This window comes from Protomyctophum bolini, assembly GCF_963924005.1.
Source record: "Protomyctophum bolini genome assembly, chromosome: 10".
In the NCBI taxonomy this organism is placed as follows: Eukaryota; Metazoa; Chordata; class Actinopteri; order Myctophiformes; family Myctophidae; genus Protomyctophum; species Protomyctophum bolini.
In genome coordinates this window covers 34,428,116-34,448,205 of record NC_137871.1, presented here as the reverse complement: position 1 = coordinate 34,448,205, position 20,090 = coordinate 34,428,116, and the positions used below count along the sequence as shown (strand labels likewise).

Genomic DNA, 20,090 nt, shown 5'->3' with positions numbered 1-20,090 from the left:
AAAATACTGCTTGCATCTGAACTTAGAGGCTATATTACCACTCTTTGTCTTTATATATGGCTTGGCTGGATGCTTGTCACTATGACGATGCATCGTCTATATATCCATATATGGATTTGACGTGATTGGCATGATGTCAGCACTAAATTGTCTGTCGGTCCACTCCATATATGGAGTTGACGTGATTGGCATGATGTCAGCACTAAATTGTCTGTCGGTCCACTCCATATATGGAGTTGACGTGATTGGCATGATGTCAACACTAAATTGTCTGTCGGTCCACTCCATATACGTATCTCTAGATCAGAGTGGTCCAAATATGGGGTTTATTGTGATGATGTCAGACTTGGATATGTTAGTAAGATATGTCGGATATATCTCTACATAATGGAGTACCAATATAATTTTCAACCAATACATTACATTGTCATGCCAATAAATGTTGAAATATTCATGGTAAAAAACGTACCCCGCCTAGGCTCCAGAGAGAGCCGCCCAATCCTGTTGAGCTGAGCAGCGTGGAATTGTGGGTAATTTAAAAAAATGGCTGCGCCCTTCAACAGTGCGGCTGTCAGATAATAATATGGTTATCCAATCGTGGTAATGTTTATTTACATACATTTAAAGCGTCGTCTGTCTTGTCTTCAAAGGGAACATATAGGAGCATAATTTGCATTGATATTGTAGTACCTGCCAAACAAACAAAGATGTCGGAACAACAAGAGGGCACTGGACAGACACTGACCAGACGGGATGTCATTGAACGGCTGGCGCAAAATTTCGAACGGCTGCCAGACCTGGACCAGAAAATGTTCCACTACGGACCCATGTACTTGTCCGGGAACAGCATCTTCGCGGGACTGATAGCCAACAGTTTGTACCGCAGGGTTCTGAATGTCACGCAGGGCCACTTCGTCTCCGGCCTGCCCATGGCCGTCATCCCCTTCATTACTACGATGGCTCTGTACAACGTGGCCGTGACCAAGCCGCTGCTGTCCGGAGACCTCAACTGTCCGACGTGCGCCTGGCTCCGGGGCGCGCTGATCGGCGTGGTCGGCGGAGGGGTCTACCCGGTCCTGCTGGCCCTGCCGGTGAACGCGGGCCTGGCGGCCCGGTACGAGACGGCGCCGCTGCCGGAGAAGGGCAACGTGCTCCGGTTCTGGGCGGAGGTGTCCAGGCCCATCCTGAGGAAGATGGGCCCGGTGTTTCTGATCCAGGCGCTGTTCGGTGCCTTCCTGGGCAACAGACACTTTGAGTCCTATTTAAAGTTGAATAAAATGACATTTGGCCTAAATGAAGACCTAGCCTAGGAGATTAAAAACGTGTGTTTAAATAAACCATCTGCAACAACGTGTTCATGTTTTATTTATTTGAATGGATAGTGCCTGCCAAGCCGGGGGATAATATTTTCGTGTTTCGTTCATGACGCATCAATTCAATGTGGAACGCCCTACCAACAGTCATTAAGACTTACGAATCCCTTGACTCCTCCCGTAAAACCCGAATCCCCCACCCACCTCTTTCCCACTCATGTTTGTTTCTTTACTTTTTTTACCTCTATGATTAGTTATCAGTTAACAGTTTTGTTTTGAGCTGTGCTTGAAATGTACTGTAATTCTCCAATCTGTTAATAAAATACATCACAAAAAGCTCACAATGTCACTAAAAATAAGTTTATGTTGAATAACTTGATATGAGATAGCTCAACTTTGTTTAAATTTAAATATTTAGATCGTTATGTTTATGCAGGCTATATTGTTGATGCAGAAGTGTTAAAGTTGAACAGGGCCTTCCAATATTTATTTTTTATCCAGAACTATTATACTGGGGGTGGGGGAGAAATTAACATTCCAGACTATACAGAGGAAGGATTTTAAAAAGTCAAGTTAAAACTTAAAACGTATGCTGCCTGCCTGATATCAGTCAGCAAAGATTAAAGAAACATAATTAATAGTGTAATGCTTTATAGTGTTGTCCACAGTTTTTGTATTGAGTTGTACTTGACATGTACTGTAATTCTGCAAACCTATGTATGATTGACAACTGATTAAAGTATTCTGCATGATCTCAGATCATCAGATTTTCAGGAGATGTACATTGCACTCTCCCTTATTGGAATATCTATTCTACAACATTATAGTTTATGCCTAATGTGTTAAAGGTAGGTTTATATGTAGTTATAAAGAGCTAGAGGCACTTTGGAAACCATCAGAATCATATAGGCACTTGACACTTGTTGAACTTGGGCAATGTTTTATTAAAACATCTTTGTCACCTTGAGTTGCCGTTTGACATCTCTAGAACCTAAACTTACCTGGGGAATGTGTTACAGAGAAAGCAAGTCTATCAGTAAATATCAGAGGAAGGACTAACAAAACCATTTCTTCAATAGGGAAATTCATGTGCTTCTTGAGAGGAAACACTGACATCAAACAATCCTCGCAAATTAAACCAGCTGACTTTTTTTCTTTTTTTTTGGTAGTTCTTTAAAAGAAAAAAGAAGCTTATAATTACAAAACTCCCAGTTCCTTATCCCCCAAACCCTCCTTCGGGTCCCAAAAGAACCACAACAAAACTGGCAAAAAAAATTAATAACCCACAAAAATGACACATTTCAAGTCAGAGGAATCTGAATTGTAATCACAACCAGTTAATCATCATATTATCTCTCTCTCCACCAGTACAAGGAAAGATAAAGGTTTCCATAAATAGTATAAATATACTAATACCTCTGTTTGGCTTGTCCGTTGAATAACACATAATGCCTATAGCTAATACAGTCTTTCATATGATATTGGTCCAGAGGTTCATAACTTTCACTGAAAAGATTGTTTAACAGTAGACTAACACTTCCAGTCTTTCCCTTCCCATAATGCCCCATTAAAACCAGTGGTGGAAAAGTACATTTACTCAAATACAGTAGGCCAGTGGTTTCCAAACCTTTTAGCCCGAGGCCCAAAGGAGAAATTTGATGTCTCCCTGTGACCCAACTAGTAGGGAAAAAAGGATATATTTACATGCATGCGACGCACAAAAGTCAGTACGCGACCCACAATTGGGTCTCGACCGACCCACTGTTTGGGAAATGGTGCTGTAGTAGGCTACACTTTACTGTAAATAAAAATAAATTTAAAAATAGGTACTTTTACTTTACACTACTGTACATAGCTGAATGGGCAGAGAGGCCACCTGGGAAACAGAAGTTCCCAGCTTCGATTCTTAGCCCAGACTATGTGTCAAGGAGTCCCTGGACCTAGCCCCTTTCGGGACCCAAATACGTCCCAAATACAGAAAAGGTAACCAAGGGTGCTGAAAGGGGCTACCCTGGCCTGGACCCTGAGCAAGACAAACCCTCATCACTTGTGCAGCAACCAGCTGGGTGAAGCTGAAAACAAATCAAATAGGTCTAATCATTATTATCTTAGAGGCAAATATTGTAGTTTTTACTCAACTACAATTATTTGACAGATTTAATTACCAGTTACTTTGCTGATTTATTGTATTAATACAACACATACATTAACCATGTGATTGTATGAGGTAGTAACAGCACATAAAATCAGCACCACCTTTAACAGCTGCAACATTAAAGTGTTGAACACGATAATTAATTACTAATTTACAATTCAATAATATGATTGGGAGACGGGCCATTCTGCATATCGAGTATTTTTAAATTTGGTACTGGGTTCCCAATAATACTTTGATGTCAATACTTTTGTACTTTTACCCAAGTGTTTTTATTTATTTATTTTAATGAATGCAGGGCTTTTTTAACTTGTAAAGCACACCTACATGGTGGTATTGCTACGTTTACCTTCGGGCTCGGAATACCTTTTCCACCACAGTTTAAAACACCTATGGCTCTATTTTTGTCACTGCCTATATTTTGAAAAACATTTGAAATTTTTCAACTAGCCGATCTACCTCAACACGGTGTGAGCTTGTAGATCGGCTATTTGAACTATTCAAAAATGTTTTCCAAAATAGTAAAATAAATAAATAAAGGAAAAGTTTAGGGATAAAGGGTAACCCGTGGGTAAGGCAGTAACGACAATAGGGCCCCTAACCCCATAACATGACGCCATTCAACTTCATATTCAATAAAAAGAAAGTTAAGAGTAAAAACTATACATCTGTCGGCACAGAAATCTCCATAAATATATCGGACAACTGAACATCAGTCGGAGGAAGCTTCCTGAAGAGCAGAAAGATGTAGGAGAGACAGTACATGGGGTAATGTCTATGTACAGTACGACTGGCCTTGTTCCCAACATGATTGTTTTACTGTATATTGTTCTAATGGCACGGTTCATTTACACATACTGTATAGCAGTGGTTTTCATCCCTTTTCATATGAAGGTCCATTATTTATTCTGCATTTGAGCCACGGTGATGAGATTTAGCCTCGCAGACCCAAAACTAAAAAATATTGTATAAGATTTTGTTCACAATTCCAAGCTGTATTGATGTTGGTTCCACTAGGAGAGACAACAGACAAACAAAATTGTTCTTCTACATTCTCTAATAGTGTAGACGTCTTGTAAATTAAGTAATGCAGATGTTTAACAATAATTTAACTCTTGGGAGTGTAAAATGAAACTAAATGGACCGATTTCATTTCACGCTCTCAAGAGTTAAAGATCTATAAGGGTACATTCTTTGGTCTACTCTCCATCACTGAGCTAGGGACCACTGGGAACGCCCTCAAGGACCACGGTGGTGCCGTGGTGGTCCCCGGACCACAGGTTGAAAACCACGGCTGCACAGAGAAGGAGGGAGAGGGTAAACACTGCATCTCACACTCTAAAAATTACACAAGAAAGCAAATAAAATAGAAACTATGCTAGAGTAATTAATTACACAACCGTTGATACACAGTAAAACTCCTCAGTGAGTGTGTGAGCAAAATGTAACCAAATAATAGTCCACTTGGTTGCAGTTCTCAGACTCTCAGACATAAATTAACACTTAGGATTTTACTGTGTACAGACAGCACACACGCATATGCGCACACACACACACACACACACACACACACACACACAAGCACTCGCGCACACAGGGAAATGGTTTAAAAGGTAGATAAAATAAGATAAATAAGAGCTTGGTTGGTCACTTCACATCATTTTTAAGTCTTATTTACAGTACTATTCAGAACAAAAGCACACACACACACACACACACACACACACACACACACACACACACACACACACACACACACACACACACACACACACACACACACACACACACACACACACACACACACACACACACACACACAAGGCTTTGGAAAGGAGAGAAATAGGAAAAACAACAATAGTACCGTCCGGGAGGAATCTTCCCCTGTAACTGTATGTTCCATCATAGTAAACATATCCCCACAGAGTAAACACAGATGTATGTATCCCCCTCCATAACTGTATCCAATTCAAAACATCACAGAGGCATTTCACTCCTCTGTCCATAGCTTATAGATTAAAAAAAACACTACTTGTTTGAACAGTTTGTTTTTTTGATGAATCCTGTTCATCATTCTTCTTCTTTTCTTTTTGTTTTGTCTCAACTTCATAGAAAAACACCTAAGTACCAGCTTGGTTCCTTCACAGTTCATTATAGTGCAATGCGTCCACACACACACGCGTGTTCCCTCCCTCCTCGCTGCCGTGAGGGCTAGCTAGCTGCCATCAAGGGATTCTTGTCTTCCCCAGAACATTGGACCTGGCGGCGGGGGAGAAGAGACGAAAGGAAGAGAAACGTCAGGTTGAAACAGATGAACAATGACAGCCGTTTCTCCAGGTTAAAACTTAAAAGGTGATCCTGTCTCACCTAAGTGCTTTCCACCTGTCCTTCTCTACCTGGTTTTCCGGACTCTCGCTCTCATAGGAAGCGAGATACAATCCTGAGAAGAGAAGATTGGAGAAGACGTCTTCATGTGATGGATCAAGAAAGACATTAACCTATTAAGACTAAAATGTCTTCTAAATCAATGATTTGTATCTGGCCACGTACTCCCATCTGAAAATATGTTGTGCCATGGACCCCCACAAGCAGATAACATAGCAAAAATAGCAGATGTACAAGCTCGCAGCAGGGCAAGAAGTGGCACAATGTGAGCTTGTAGATCTGCTACTTTTGAGAACCACTGTTCTAAATCCTGTGAGTTAACTGAAAGGCTTATGTTGCTATAGAGAGCTAAAATCTTAAATGGCACAGATGCTTTCCCGGTTTTAATGGAAGGAGATATCCTCACCATCCTCGCTAAAGATAGGGGCAGTGTGGAGGTAGTGTAGGATAGTTCTGTCCTGCTCGAATGGGCACTCCACCTGTTTCCACGTCATGAACTCCCCAACCTGCCGCGCCAACTCCACAAATTTCTGGGAAGAAAAAAAAAAAAAAAAAAGTCAGTCAGTGCTTAAAATATACAACATAATAATATGTTGTCGCTCTCTGGCAGAAAGTAGCTAACTCCATTTTTGAGGTTTTTGATTTATTTTACATAAATCAATGCTATTGAACACCCTTTACGTCTGTGTGTTGCTTAAAAAAATGAACCAATGGAAAGTATTAAAAAGTGCTTCTGACAAAACCAGCTAACATTGGACCCTCAAACTGTCTGCTAATGCAGTTAACTCCACCCCCTCTTATGCAAGTAATCGACAATATATAAAGTCACAATACCAACTTTGATAAGGCAGTATTGCTTTGTTTTTAAAAATATAAGGTTTTCTGACTTCCTTTCCTGATTTCTATTGTTTCTTAAGTTGTTTTCATTTCCTGAAATATACAACATAAGAAGAAATAACAAGCATGAAGACGAAACGAAGTGCAGACAGAGCCAAGTTAAACTTTTCACCTCAAAGTTGACATGACCATTAGGCAGACGATTGGCACATCCCTCGTTCAGGAAGTAAATGTCTTTGATCAGCAGGCTGAAGAAGGGAATCACAATCTGAGGAGGAGGAGGAGGAGACCAGACAAGACAGAGATATGGAAGATGATGATAAGAGAGAACGTAAGTGAACGGTCCATCACTGTGATTGGAGATGAACGATGGAGATGCGGTGCTGAGTCCTTACCCGCTCCCTGTTGCTGTTGGCGGTCAGCGAGCGATGGGCGGCACCCCTCAGGGCAGTCCTGTAGTTGTAGAAGTTTCCAGTGGGATCCATCTGGTGCTGTCGGAGCAAAACCGAAACACACGATATGACGTTAGCTTGATGTTCTGTTCTGACCCGACATGTCTCTCGTCTCTGGCACGGTGATATTATATTTATATCTACTGCACCTCCAGGATGAAGAACTTGGCAGTCTTGGCTTTGCTCCAAGTCTTCTTCAGCCGCGAGACAGGGCTCATGTTCATCCCAGCTTCAGAAGGAAAGAAAGTATTCCATGTCTTGTCAATATGCAATATCCTGCAGTTTGTAAGCACTGACCTAGTGGTTGTAAGATTACTGTGTTGAAATAGAAGACTTACAGATGATGGCCATGAGGGAGTTGAAGTTTCCAATGTTGAAACATTCCCTCGCTACGTCGATGAAAAATTCAATCACCTGGGCTCTCTGCTTCTTTTTTGCTGGCTGGACAGACGGGACATGGAGAGGACATTACATGGAAGTGGAATTGGAACAATCAAGTTATCTTGTCGGATACATTTAGCCTGTTTTGATCATGGTAATCTGCTGTACGGGTTCATCACAATTGAGCCGCTGAGTGATATCCAACGAGCACTTACAGTTACAAACTCTTACAAACTCCTTGACAGAAAGTAGCTCATAACATGTCTACAGTGGATTTTTAAGAAACAAATACTTTGCACATAGAGAGAGGATCATTCAAGCTTTTTGTACAGCTGCAATGTTGGTGAGTTTGGCGTTGTTTATACTACAATCGGATAGGACTTTTCTGTTTGGATGTATGGGCTGTCAATGGCAAATTGTGGCTAGTTACCACCCGAGGTCTGCATAAAATCAACGGTCTTGTTCAGTCTGAATGCAGCAGTACACTCCCATCACTCCTCTACATCTGTGCCAGAGAGCGCAGTAGCAGATAACCTTCAGTAGGGGGAGCTGACACGCCGTGAGTAATGCTGCTAAATTTCAGCAAGGGTACAATGACATTAATATTGTAGTAATTTATCCATTATTTTTTCAACCCAGCATCCCTATTTTGGCCACTTCATTATTGGCAGAGTTTACAACCACATCCTTCACAGTTCATAAAGAATAGAATATTCTTTATGTGACATCTTTATATGAGTATATGAAGTATAAGTCAGGATTAAGTGATTCATTGCCTTCATCGTTGCTGTCAGTCTTTCATTTTACACAATCCATGTAGACATTTTCAAAATCCTCCTTAAAGACAAAAAACCCCTCTTCTCTGTTCGATGTGTGCCATTAATAACTCTGTGAGTGCCAGATATTAATCAATTCATTATTCGCCACAGTCTTACGATCTTATTGTAATTCAACCAAAACATACATCATCAACGCTTTAGTTATGGGCTGTGAATAAAGGAAAACACAATCTGTGAAAAGAATCTGAGATAAATGCATTTAAGCCATTTTGGGCAGGAACCCCTTTTGGTGTTAGCATTACGTTATGCTTTAGCTATTGAAAAATAGCAGAACAACTGACATAGAAACATAGCTTTTTCAGAAAACTGTCAGGATGTAGAAGAACATTTTTAGAATCTGATCACAGGTCAAAATGGGTTAAAAAAATCTGTTCTGCTGGAGGCAGACGACAGGCAGCCTTTTCACTTCCGGTTATTTCTTGTTTACTCGATCCAAATGTTAATGATTGAAGTGTATTCAGTGAAGTCAGCGAGGTACCGTAACCCAACAGACTTCACATGGATTCCATGGAGAAAGGCTGGTGTCGTTGCAACGTCTGACACGTTCACTGCACTAAACATTTGTGTGGTTTTTTTCTGCCTTTATTGGCTTTATGAGCTTGTAGATCTGCTATTTTTCAATAGCTAAAGCATAACATAATGCTAACACCAAAAGGGGTTTCCGCCCCAAAATGGGTTAAGAGGAGAGACACGCAGCAATGGCCGTCATGAACGGGACTCGAACACGCGACGCGCTGTCAGGCCAAAGCCTATATGTATGTGGCATGCGACCCCTGGACCACTAGTCCAGCGGGCGCCCAAACATTTGTGTATCTTGAATGCCGTTCATGTAAGTCTGACACAAACAGACACTTAATTCTCACCATGCAGATCTCTGTGGCCACCAGGTAACACAGTCTGTTGAACCAGCGGACATACGCTTCCAGGTTAGTGGTCTTCTTCTTCTGGTCACTGAAACATGGCTGCTAAGGACGGACACACGCGCACACACAGACACGCACACACACACACACACACACACACACACACACACACACACACACACACACACACACACACACACACACGCGCGCACGTTAAGTACACTGTCTATAAGTGAGTATCAATGGAAGTGCTACTGCAGGGGATACTTGCTTGTGATCTTAATTAGCTTCCTATCCACAATACAGTGAACAGAGAAGAAGGAGAGAAAAAACTGAATGAGAGAAAAAACAGAAGGACTAGATGGATGACAGAGAGACAGAGAGATGGCAATTAGAAGCTTTAGGGTCACGGCAAGAAGAAAGCAACAGATAATGAATGAGAGAGAGAGAGAGAGAGAGAGAGAGAGAGCAAGGCAGTGAGACACAGACGAGACGGCCGCGACAAGGTGTCAGATACAGAAACAGAGACATTGCTGCAGGCACAGTGTGTGACCTTGGGGAGACCCGCTGCCCTTAGCCGGTCCCACCCATCCCACAGTGTGTGACCTTGGGGAGACCCGCTGCCCTTAGCCGGTCCCACCCATCCCACAGTGTGTGACCTTGGGGAGACCCGCTGCCCTAAGCCGGTCCCACCCATCCCATCCCCCGTTCAAGCATTACACTATAGGTATCCTATGTGTGGCTCCTTTCAATGCTTCGCTCTCCTTTTAGTTTCTCTACATTTGCCATTCAATTATGGGGTCGTCTAATTCCATTGTCCAAAATGATTATTATTATGCTTTGCTGTCGGGCAGACACCTTGTATCTCCCCATTATATCTCATCTTTACACACTCTCTACACTACAGGCTCCTAAATGAATGCAGCCTGACGAGGCCCCATATGTCGCTCCCTCACCTCGTTTCTTTATCTTTACATTTGTATCCCCTTTTTTCACCCAGTGTCAATTATCTAATAATGTAATCCCGGGCTCTACACTCCCTCCGCCAACCCGGTGAGAGCAACGGACTGACCTCATACTTCCTTCTATGCATGGGGAGTCCAAGCCTCTGCTTCTTTTCACCGGCTGACAGGGGGGGGGAGTTTCCCTAGTTGGAAGCAACACGATATTTCCAACCAGTTCCTTTCCCCTCCACCAGGGGGAGGCAGTCTCCTCGTTTCTGTCTCAACTTACTCTATCAAAAAAGGCAAAAAGGGCTCCAACACATCCTATTAAAAAAAAAGAAAATGTTTTACCTGCGTGACGTCTAGGGGGTCTTTCTGAACGAACGCTTGGACAAACTCCTCCGGACCAATGTGGCCTAGGTGTTCCTGAGAGACACGCACACGCACACGCACACACACACACACACACACACACACACGCACATGCACACACGCACACACGCACACGCACACACACACACACACACACACACGCACACACAAAATTAGGACAGCGATATTCAAAATGTAACAGTAAAGCTGGCGCGATTACATACAAGTCAATGCAAAGACGAGAATTACGCAGAGAACAGGCGTGGCGCTACCTGGCGCAGCACAAACGAGACGAACCGAGGCGAATATATATATATATTCAAGTCTGAACGCAGCTTTAAAGCCTGAGTTATATACTTAGCCTACAGTAGTTGCATGCTGGTGATGCCACGCACCCCATAGAAGCTATACAAGCTCTCAACCTGCCACAGCGTGACACGTTGTGAGCTTGGAGATCTGCTATTTTCAGGTGCACGACCGGCATGCGTCCAAGTATAAATGTGGCATATACCTGTATAACTCAACCCCTAAACCTATAGTCTAGATGCATATACAGTCTAAACACCAACATGAATCCTTTCCTAATTGGAAGCATGACGTTAAATACATTTTGTGAGCATTTAACAGTTTGTGAGGAAGGGGAAAATTGTCATTGCGCACATGCACGCACACTCACGCACACACACAGACACACACACACACACACACAGACGGAGGCTCGTCAAGTAAAAGGCTTTTAATTCCAGTAATGGAAGGTAGTCAATAGGAGGAAGTTGTGAGTCACCGACATGAGTCACTGGAATCACATTTCCTCACATGTCACATGACAATGACATCCCTCACATCATGTCACATGACAATGACATCCCTCACACTGACAGTCAGTCACACACGTGGAAATAAAATGGACTGAAGCAATGTACACACATTCATCGCACGCACGCACGTACAACATGCACGCACGCACACACAGGAATGCAATGGTGTTTCATATTTGTCCCAGCATGTTGCTCAATCCACAAGGATATTTTATAGATCTGTGTGTGTGTGTGTGTGTGTGTGTGTGTGCGCACCATATATGTCTTTCTCTGCATGTCCTCTCTCTCTTCCCTCCCCCTTCCTTTCCTCCTATCCGTCTCCGTCCTCTGTGTGTGTGTGTGTGTGTGTGTGTGTGTGAGTGTGTGTGTGTGTGTGTGTGGGTGTGCATGCAGTGTGAATCTGTCAGGTCACATATATCCAAAGTGGGTTTATACTCTTTGTTCGAGGCTCCGGGCTCACCACTGAATTCAAGGATGATGTCATCACTCTCACACACACACACACACACACACACACACACACACACACACACACACACACACACACACACACACACACACACACACACACACACACACACACACACACACACACACACACACACACACACACACACACACACACACACACACACACACACACACACACACACACACACACACACACACACACACACACACACACACACACACACACACACACACACACACACACACACACACACACACACACACACACACACACACACACACACACACACACACACACACACACACACACACACACACACACACACACACACACACACACACACACACACACACACACACACACACACACACACACACACACACACACACACACACACACACACACGCAGAATGACTCCGAGGTGCACGTGCTCATATAAGACACACTTGGGCACACACACAGAGCACCGAGGCCACACGGTGAAGGACAATGACAGTCTTTGTTGTGCGTTTTGTGTGTTTAAAGTTGTCCATTCATTCATCGGGCTCTCTTTATCTAACGTCTGATACGTCGGACGCATGAAGGACACTTGGAGATACGCCACGGAGACGTTCAAAATGCAACAACAAGACCCGGCCCGTTTCCAATAAATCCCTGCCAATGTCAGCATTCCATCCATCCTCCATTCATCCAGCCTTCAGTCATCTCTTGTTCCCTTTGCTCTCTCTAGCTAATATGGTATTCGTTTCGCATTCAGGTTCTTGGAAACGCCCCCCAGCCACTGCGTTCGTTTTTTACTGAGGTTAGGTTTAGGTATGCTTTACTGAGGTTAAGGTCAGGGGTTAGGTTTAGGTTTAGGTATAGTTTTACTGAGTTTAGGGCTAGGGTTAGTTTAGGTATAGTTTTACTGAGGTTAAGGTTAGGGTTAGGTTTAGTTGTAGGCTGTCAATCACAGCGACTGGCCAGCCACAGGCTAGCGCACCATTTACTCAAATGCGAAACGGGAACCATATCAGCATCTCCGGACTGTCCCCTTCCTGGACCTCTATCTCCTGACTGTCCCCCTTCCTGTTCACTCCACCATTCCCAATATATATTCCACACTCGGGACAAATAGTATGTCGGAACTAAAGCCTGTATACCCAAAACAGCACAATTTTCTTCTACTCGGTCTGTGTCTCATAGGAGGGCTGTGGGCAGTTCAGAAACACGTCTTCCAGTGACATTTCTTTTTTTTAAATCGTGTTTGAAAGAAAACATCTGACTAACGATTTTCTTTTCAAACACGTTTTATTTTTTTATTTGTATATTTCTACATAATACTAGAACTATAGTCGCAGTTGGCCACCGGCCTACTTGGGACGGGTTTCGGTACTGCCCACAGCCCTCCACATGAGACACAGACTGAGTAAATTAGTTTTTTTTTTGCAATTTTACCACAATCATTAGTGAGGACCAATTATATGAAGATAGGTTGAAAAGTGGTGAAGCCATCCTTTAACCTCAGTTTTACCTCTCGACTCCTCTCCTCTCCATCCTCCTCCCCCTCCCCCTCCCCTCCCCCCCCCCTCCCCCTCCCCTCCCCCCCCCCTCCCCTCCCCTCCCCTCCCCTCCTCACCAGTTCCACGTGCGTGAGCTGCTGTGCCAGCGTGTAGGGATCGTTGCAGATGGACAGCATGTCCTTCTGGATGGGGGGAGACTTGGTCTTGAAGGCTGCCAGCTTGTCAGAGATGGAGGAGACCTTGACCACGCTCTCCTCGCCCTGTTGGCTCACCCGAGCCAGCTTCTGACCCAATATCTGGAGCAGCTGATTCAGGCTCTTCCAGTACGCCTGGAGGAGAGGAGAGGAGAGGAGCGTTATGGACAGGGGTGCACACTATTATTTTGGGCTAGTACTCACCTGCCCATGTAGTTTGGTGCGAACAGCGAGGGGGGGGGGGGGGGGGGGGGGGGGGGTGGTACAGACATTCGTATCCTGCCACAACGTTATGCTGCTTTCACACGGGCAGATGCAACTGATGCAAAGCTACACTAGTACACCTGACAGTGTCGTCGTTAAGCAGCAGTATATCCCACCTGTCTGTTTATCTCTAGCACAACCACAAACGTCCAACACATATACAATGAATTACTCACCTAATGCTGCCTGCAGGTTCCATGTGTGTAACCTACATTGTTTAAGTGACAGTTTTCATATTGTAAACATGGTCGCTAACGTGGTTTAGCGACTAGCACTTTGACAGCTCATCCATCGTAGCTTGTTTACAAGTGAAACGGACTTTCTGTGCAGAAACGGCCTCATCAAAATAAGAGCCACTTGTAATGATTAGTCAACACTAGTTTAACAGGACGTTAACGTCTCATTTGAGTTCCTTTTGAATGCCTGTCAGCATTCTCTAAATCCCTGTCTCTCAGCTGGTGCGCAAATGCGCCTCCATGCCTTTGATCTACCGCGCACCAAACGTTTTGACGACTCATGCGCACTGGCGCACCGCTTGTGTGCACCCCTGGTTATGGATGTTTATCTGTAATGTTTAGACAATGATTTAGCCTATGAAAGTGCTTTTGGTGTTCTGTAACCACTAACCACACTGACAAAACGTTTTTTAAGGTAGACCACACCAATGCACCTGGTGTTGGTTTACCTTAAAAAAACGTTTTGTCAGGAATTCCCTCATCATCGTGTCATTTTTATCTCACTAACATTAAGAATAGCCACGTTGGATAGCTGCTTGTTTTGTATATGTATACTGTGTGTGTGTGTGTGTGTGTGTGTGTGTGTGCGCACATGCGCCTGTGCATGCGTGTTCTAGAATATGTATCACGCCTGCTTCCCTTCCTCCAACAGAGCAGCAGGGCATGAGGTCAGCAGGTCAGTCTCTCTCACAAGTGAGCCCTGCACACACACACACACACACACACACACACACACAGCGCTGAAAATAGCAGCACATTTATCACCGCCTGCCCCCTCCCTCCCTCCATCTCTCTTCCACTCCATCACTCCATCCTCTCCTCCTTTTTTCTCTCTGTGCCCTGAATCCCATCCACCCTTTTTAGTTTCCTCCACCCATCTCTCTCTCTCTCTCTCTCTCCCCATCTGCTTTTCCCTCGAGACCCATAGAGAGACCCTTCTGTGGTGCCTTTCTCTTACTCCACAACCCTCTCTCTCTCTCTCTCTCTCTCTCTCTCTCTCTCTCTCTCTCTCTGAGCGGTGCACACCACGTCCATAACAACGTTTATTTTTTAAACTAGACCGGTGCCTGGCTGTAGTTGGAGATCCATGCCCCACCCCGGCTATGCAGTACCTGTTGTACCCGTGTCAGAGTACCCGTTCCACCCATCTGTCTGTGTCCCTTTTATGCCCATATATGGAGATTTCTGTATCTGTCTCTCTGTGGATATGTATTCCTATATATGGAGTTCTGTGTCAGGCATGCCCAAATACGGAGTGTTGCGATGTCAGAAGAGGCCAGCTCCATATATGGAGCCAGGGCAGGGGCCCTGTCCAGAGCCCGGGCAGAGGCCTTTTGTGCCGGTTCTGGACCATCGTGGGTCCGACCGACTCGACACCGGGGACTGCACACCCTGCGGGGGTGTGGAGCGCGTGTTTCGAAATTGAAGTCGGTGAGGCGAACGGTGCTCGAGTTACGTGGATTCTGTCCTTTCTCTTCCTTGATGTTTGCCTGGATGCCTGACACGTCCAGCACCTGGCCTAAATATAGGCATTGAGATGTGCACACATCAATAAAAACACTCCCCAGTCAGTGTGATGTCATGTCCATATATGGAGATCGCTGATGTCATCATATTCCCAGCTAATGTTAACATTCCTGGCTGACAGTGACCATGGCAGCACAGGCAAAGCAACCCTCCAAAGCTCTGCCTCGTCCAACTCACAGAGAGCTCAAAGCAACCCTCCAAAGCTCTGCCTCGTCCAACTCACAGAGAGCTCAAAGCAACCCTCCAAAGCTCTGCCTCGTTCAACTCACAGAGAGCTCAAAGCAACCCTCCAAAGCTCTGCCTCGTTCAACTCACAGAGAGCTCAAAGCAACCCTCCAAAGCTCTGCCTCGTTCAACTCACAGAGAGCTCAAAGCAACCCTCCAAAGCTCTGCCTCGTTCAACTCACAGAGAGCTCAAAGCAACCCTCCAAAGCTCTGCCTCGTTCAACTCACAGAGAGCTCAAAGCAACCCTCCAAAGCTCTGCCTCGTTCAACTCACAGAGAGCTCAAAGCAACCCTCCAAAGCTCTGCCTCGTTCAACTCACAGAGAGCTCAAAGCAACCCTCCAAAGCTCTGCCTCGTTCAACTCACAGAGAGCTCAAAGCAACCCTCCAAAGCTCTGCCTCGTCCAACTCACAGAGAGCTCAAAGCAACCCTCCAAAGCTCTGCCTCGTTCAACTCACAGAGAGCTCAAAGCAACCCTCCAAAGCTCTGCCTCGTTCAACTCACAGAGAGCTCAAAGCAACCCTCCAAAGCTCTGCCTCGTTCAACTCACAGAGAGCTCAAAGCAACCCTGAAAAGCTCTGCCTCGTCCAACTCACAGAGAGCTCAAACAACAATGCCATTGCTTCCCACTAACACAGGACCCACAGGGGAGCTGGCTTTCAGCAGCCCTCCTCCTCCTCCTCCTCGCGTTTGCAACAAGAACCACCTGCGCTGGGATCTCAGGGCCAGTCAGTTCCAACGGATGACCGACGAGCTCATCGCCAGGAGCAGGAAGGTGCATGACGCCGTGGGCTCCCTGGACCTGGGCAGTGTCACCTTGGACAACACCCTGAAGGCCCTGGCCCACGCCAATGCAGAGTACGATGTCCAGATGATCATGTTGATCTTCCCCTGGTACGTGGCCCCCGGTCCGAGGGTGAGGCGTGCCAGCGCAGTCGCACGTGAGCGGCTGTCTGAGTTTTACGACGACATGAGCATGAGAAAAGACATCTACCAGAGGATAGTGGCTCTGGGGATGAAGGTGGACGAAGACGCTCTTACCACGGAGGATAAGCGATACATGGAGAGACTGCTTGGGGAAAGTATCAGGGAACTACAAGACAAGACGAAGCGCGTGGAGGTGGATGCAGACAGTCTTAATACAGAGGCACGCATAGAGACATATCTGGAGACAAACATGGAGGCAACAAGAACAGGAATGCTTCTCCCCAAAGAGAAACAAAACCAGATAAAGTGCATTAATAACATGCTATTAACGGTAAATATCGCGCCACGCGCTCAGAAGAGTGCTTTGCTGGGCTTCAAAACCTACGCAGACTACGCCCTGCGGTGGAACATGGCAAAGTCTGCCAAAACCGTCTCCACGTTCCTGGACGAGCTGGCCCACAAGCTGGAGCCCACCACAGCACTTGACCGGTCAGGCAGGTCCACCAGAGCCGCCATTAACCAAATGTCACAGGAGTATTTTCCAGTGGAGGTCGTGACCCGGGGTCTGCTGGACATCTGCCAGGACCTGCTGGGCGTGTCGTTCAGACGGGTGAACGGCGCCCCCGTGTGGCACCCCACAGTCACCGCGTACGGCGTCACCGACAGCGCCTCTGGACAGACGCTGGGACAGTTCTACCTGGATCTGTTCGCCAGAAAGGGAAAGTTGTGTGGTGTTGCAGAGGCATGTTGCGTCCACCTGCAGCCCAGCTGTCTGCTGCCTGACGGGAGCAGGCGGATGGCTATCGCCGCCTTGCTGACCAACTTTAAGGGACCCACGGCCAGCGCCCCCTCCCTCCTGACGCATGACGACGTGGTGATCTACTTCCACGAGTTTGGTCACGTTATGCACCTCCTCTGTTCTCAGGCCGACTACGCCGTATTCAACACATTCTACATGATGGACTGGGACTTTGTCGAGGTTCCGTCCCAGATGTTGGAGAACTGGGCCTGGGAGAAGGAACCACTGCAGAGGATATCCAAACACTACAGGACGGGAGCTCCGATACCCGACGTCCTGTTGAACGATCTCATAAACTCGCCATGGGGCCGTGGGTGGACGGTGCGTCAAAATATAGTCATGGCCAAATTTGACCATGCTCTTCACACCCAGACTGGTTTGGAACCGGCTAAGGTACATGCCAGACTTAACAAGGAGATGCTAAGGGTCCCTGGTTTTCAGGGGATCGACATACCAGCATACGATATCCTATCGAAGCCCATTTACGCGGATAGATTTGATGCAACTTACTATAGATACCTGTGGGGGGAGGTGTTCTCCACGGACATGTTCCACAGCCGTTTCAAACAGGAAGGAGTCATGAACCCTGAGGTGGGTTTGGACTACAGGAAGTGCATCCTGGAGCCTGGTTCTTCTAAGGACCCCTATGAGATGCTGAAGGACTTCTTGGGCCGTGCTCCCAATCAGGAAGCCTTCCTCCTGAGCAAAAAGTGTGCATTCGACAAGTAGAACAATGTCAGAGTTTGGGACAAAGAAACCCTTAAAAAAAAAAAAAAAAGCAAACCAGCTTCAAGACAAAGCCGTCACGTGGCGATGTCGCATGGCGGTGTCGCTCCACAAGACGTGACATGAACGGACTCTGGACACGGTCGTGAACGGACGCGGGACACGATGTCACTGAAGTGGTGGCATTTTGATTGGGCCTTTTGTACTCTTTTCAGGAAAGAAACCAAAGATACACAGGGAAGACATATTTGAATTATAAGCCCCACCTGAGGGTGCATTAGAGTAATGTTAACTCCACAGACACATACAAAAACCACAGCATTCCATTCCTTTAAGTAAATGCACTTAGTTCCACTACGTTTATATAACATGTGCTGCGGGTTATAAATCACCCGTGGCGTCCAGGCGTCCAGGGTTAGGGTCGGACGTTTGGTATGTCGGATCAAAAGCGTGCACCCCTGGACACTATAGGTGTGTATACCTCATCACAGGGAGCCATCCTGTGTGGACCATGTCCTTCAGGTGAACATGCACCCCTGGACACTATAGGTGTGTATACCTCATCACAGGGAGCCATCCTGTGTGGACCATGTCCTTCAGGTGAACATGCACCCCTGGACACTATAGGTGTGTATACCTCATCACAGGGAGCCATCCTGTGTGGACCATGTCCTTCAGGTGAACATGCACCCCTGGACACTATAGGTGTGTATACCTCATCACAGGGAGCCATCCTGTGTGGACCATGTCCTTCAGGTGAACATGCACCCCTGGACACTATAGGTGTGTATACCTCATCACAGGGAGCCATCCTGTGTGGACCATGTCCTTCAGGTGAGGCACCATCTTAACCCATTTAGACTTGAGGTCGATTCTACAAATGTCTTCTAAATCCTGACAGTTTTCTGAAAAACCCATGTTTCTATGTCAGTGGTTCTCAAACTATTTCATGTCAAGGAACCCCAGAATGATCTGTATTTGGCCGCGGACCCTCATCTGAAAATATGTTGTTTTAGTGACCCCCCCCCATGCAGAAGCAAAGATTTTAGTTAAAAACTGAAAGAACTCTGAAAGAATATATATATTCAAAGATTTAGGCCACATTTTCACGATAAAAAAGAATAGCAGACCTACAAGATTGTAGATCTGCTATTTTTCAATAGTAAAGTATAACATAATGAATGCTTAAAACACCAGACGGGGTTCCCGCCCTGAATGGGTTGACGTACCTCATCACAGGGGGCGATCCTGTGGACCATGTCCTTCAGGCGAGACACCATCTTCTCCTCCCTGAAGTCCAACGGGAACGTCTCTGTCCACTCTCTGAGCAGCTGCAGGATCTTGGGTCCAAACTTACGCACCTTGACCTGTGGTTGGTTCACAATGATCAGACTTCATACATTCACCGTATTTAAGTTGTTAACTTAAATACAGTGAGTATACGTACAGGTGTGTACAGTTTGCGTGCGTGCGACTCAATGTTATTATAGTAGCTTGTAGGTCTGCTACTTTTGAAAAATCGTGACATTGCAGTACAACTCTTTGAATATATCATCTTTCAGAAGACTTTTTTTTCTTTCGATTTTGACGTCAGGCCTAAATGGGTTAACCCATTCTGAACAGGAACCCATTTTGGTGTTAGCATCATGTTATGCTTAAGGTATTGAAAAATAGCAGATCTACAAGCTCATAGCGCGCCACCGAGTGGCGCGCTACGAGCTATGGGTCTGCTATTTTTGAAAACTCAAAGAACGACTGACATTTTTAGAATCTGATCTCAGGTCAGAATGGGTTAATCAGACCAGTGTATGTCCAGTGGAAACCTCGTATGAATCTGATCTCAGGTCAGAATGGGTTAA

The 20,090-nt window shown here is 45.6% G+C and overlaps 3 protein-coding genes across 5 annotated transcripts in view; 2 read left to right on the top strand and 1 right to left on the bottom strand.

Annotated features, from left to right (window-relative positions):
* The first annotated feature begins 535 nt into the window (after positions 1 to 535).
* On the top strand, positions 536 to 1,651 carry tmem126a (transmembrane protein 126A). Its single transcript, XM_080773280.1, has one exon. The coding sequence runs from the start codon at positions 708 to 710 to the stop codon at positions 1,308 to 1,310; it is 603 nt and encodes a 200-aa protein (XP_080629406.1). The 5' UTR covers positions 536 to 707; the 3' UTR covers positions 1,311 to 1,651.
* A 3,616-nt stretch (positions 1,652 to 5,267) lies between these two features.
* The window catches only part of LOC308322796 (ras-GEF domain-containing family member 1C-like), a 39,321-nt gene continuing 24,498 nt past the window's right edge, over positions 5,268 to 20,090 (bottom strand). For 2 of the 3 annotated variants that reach the window (XM_080774252.1, XM_080774254.1), the window contains exons 4-14: positions 19,461 to 19,598; positions 13,450 to 13,662; positions 10,521 to 10,595; positions 9,226 to 9,327; positions 7,481 to 7,583; positions 7,292 to 7,371; positions 7,086 to 7,181; positions 6,863 to 6,958; positions 6,260 to 6,383; positions 5,836 to 5,908; positions 5,268 to 5,727 (exon numbers count right to left, since the gene is read on the bottom strand). In XM_080774252.1, coding sequence (XP_080630378.1) covers positions 5,694 to 5,727; positions 5,836 to 5,908; positions 6,260 to 6,383; positions 6,863 to 6,958; positions 7,086 to 7,181; positions 7,292 to 7,371; positions 7,481 to 7,583; positions 9,226 to 9,327; positions 10,521 to 10,595; positions 13,450 to 13,662; positions 19,461 to 19,598 — 1,134 coding nt within the window. In that variant the 3' untranslated portion in view covers positions 5,268 to 5,693. The remainder of the gene's footprint in view (positions 5,728 to 5,835; positions 5,909 to 6,259; positions 6,384 to 6,862; positions 6,959 to 7,085; positions 7,182 to 7,291; positions 7,372 to 7,480; positions 7,584 to 9,225; positions 9,328 to 10,520; positions 10,596 to 13,449; positions 13,663 to 19,460; positions 19,599 to 20,090) is intronic. The other variant, XM_080774253.1, reaches the window with a different exon arrangement.
* LOC308322889 (thimet oligopeptidase-like) lies at positions 16,393 to 18,234 on the top strand (the record flags this gene model as incomplete). Its single annotated transcript, XM_080774378.1, has 1 exon — positions 16,393 to 18,234. One exon carries the CDS (start codon positions 16,393 to 16,395, stop codon positions 18,232 to 18,234), a length of 1,842 nt encoding a protein of 613 aa, XP_080630504.1.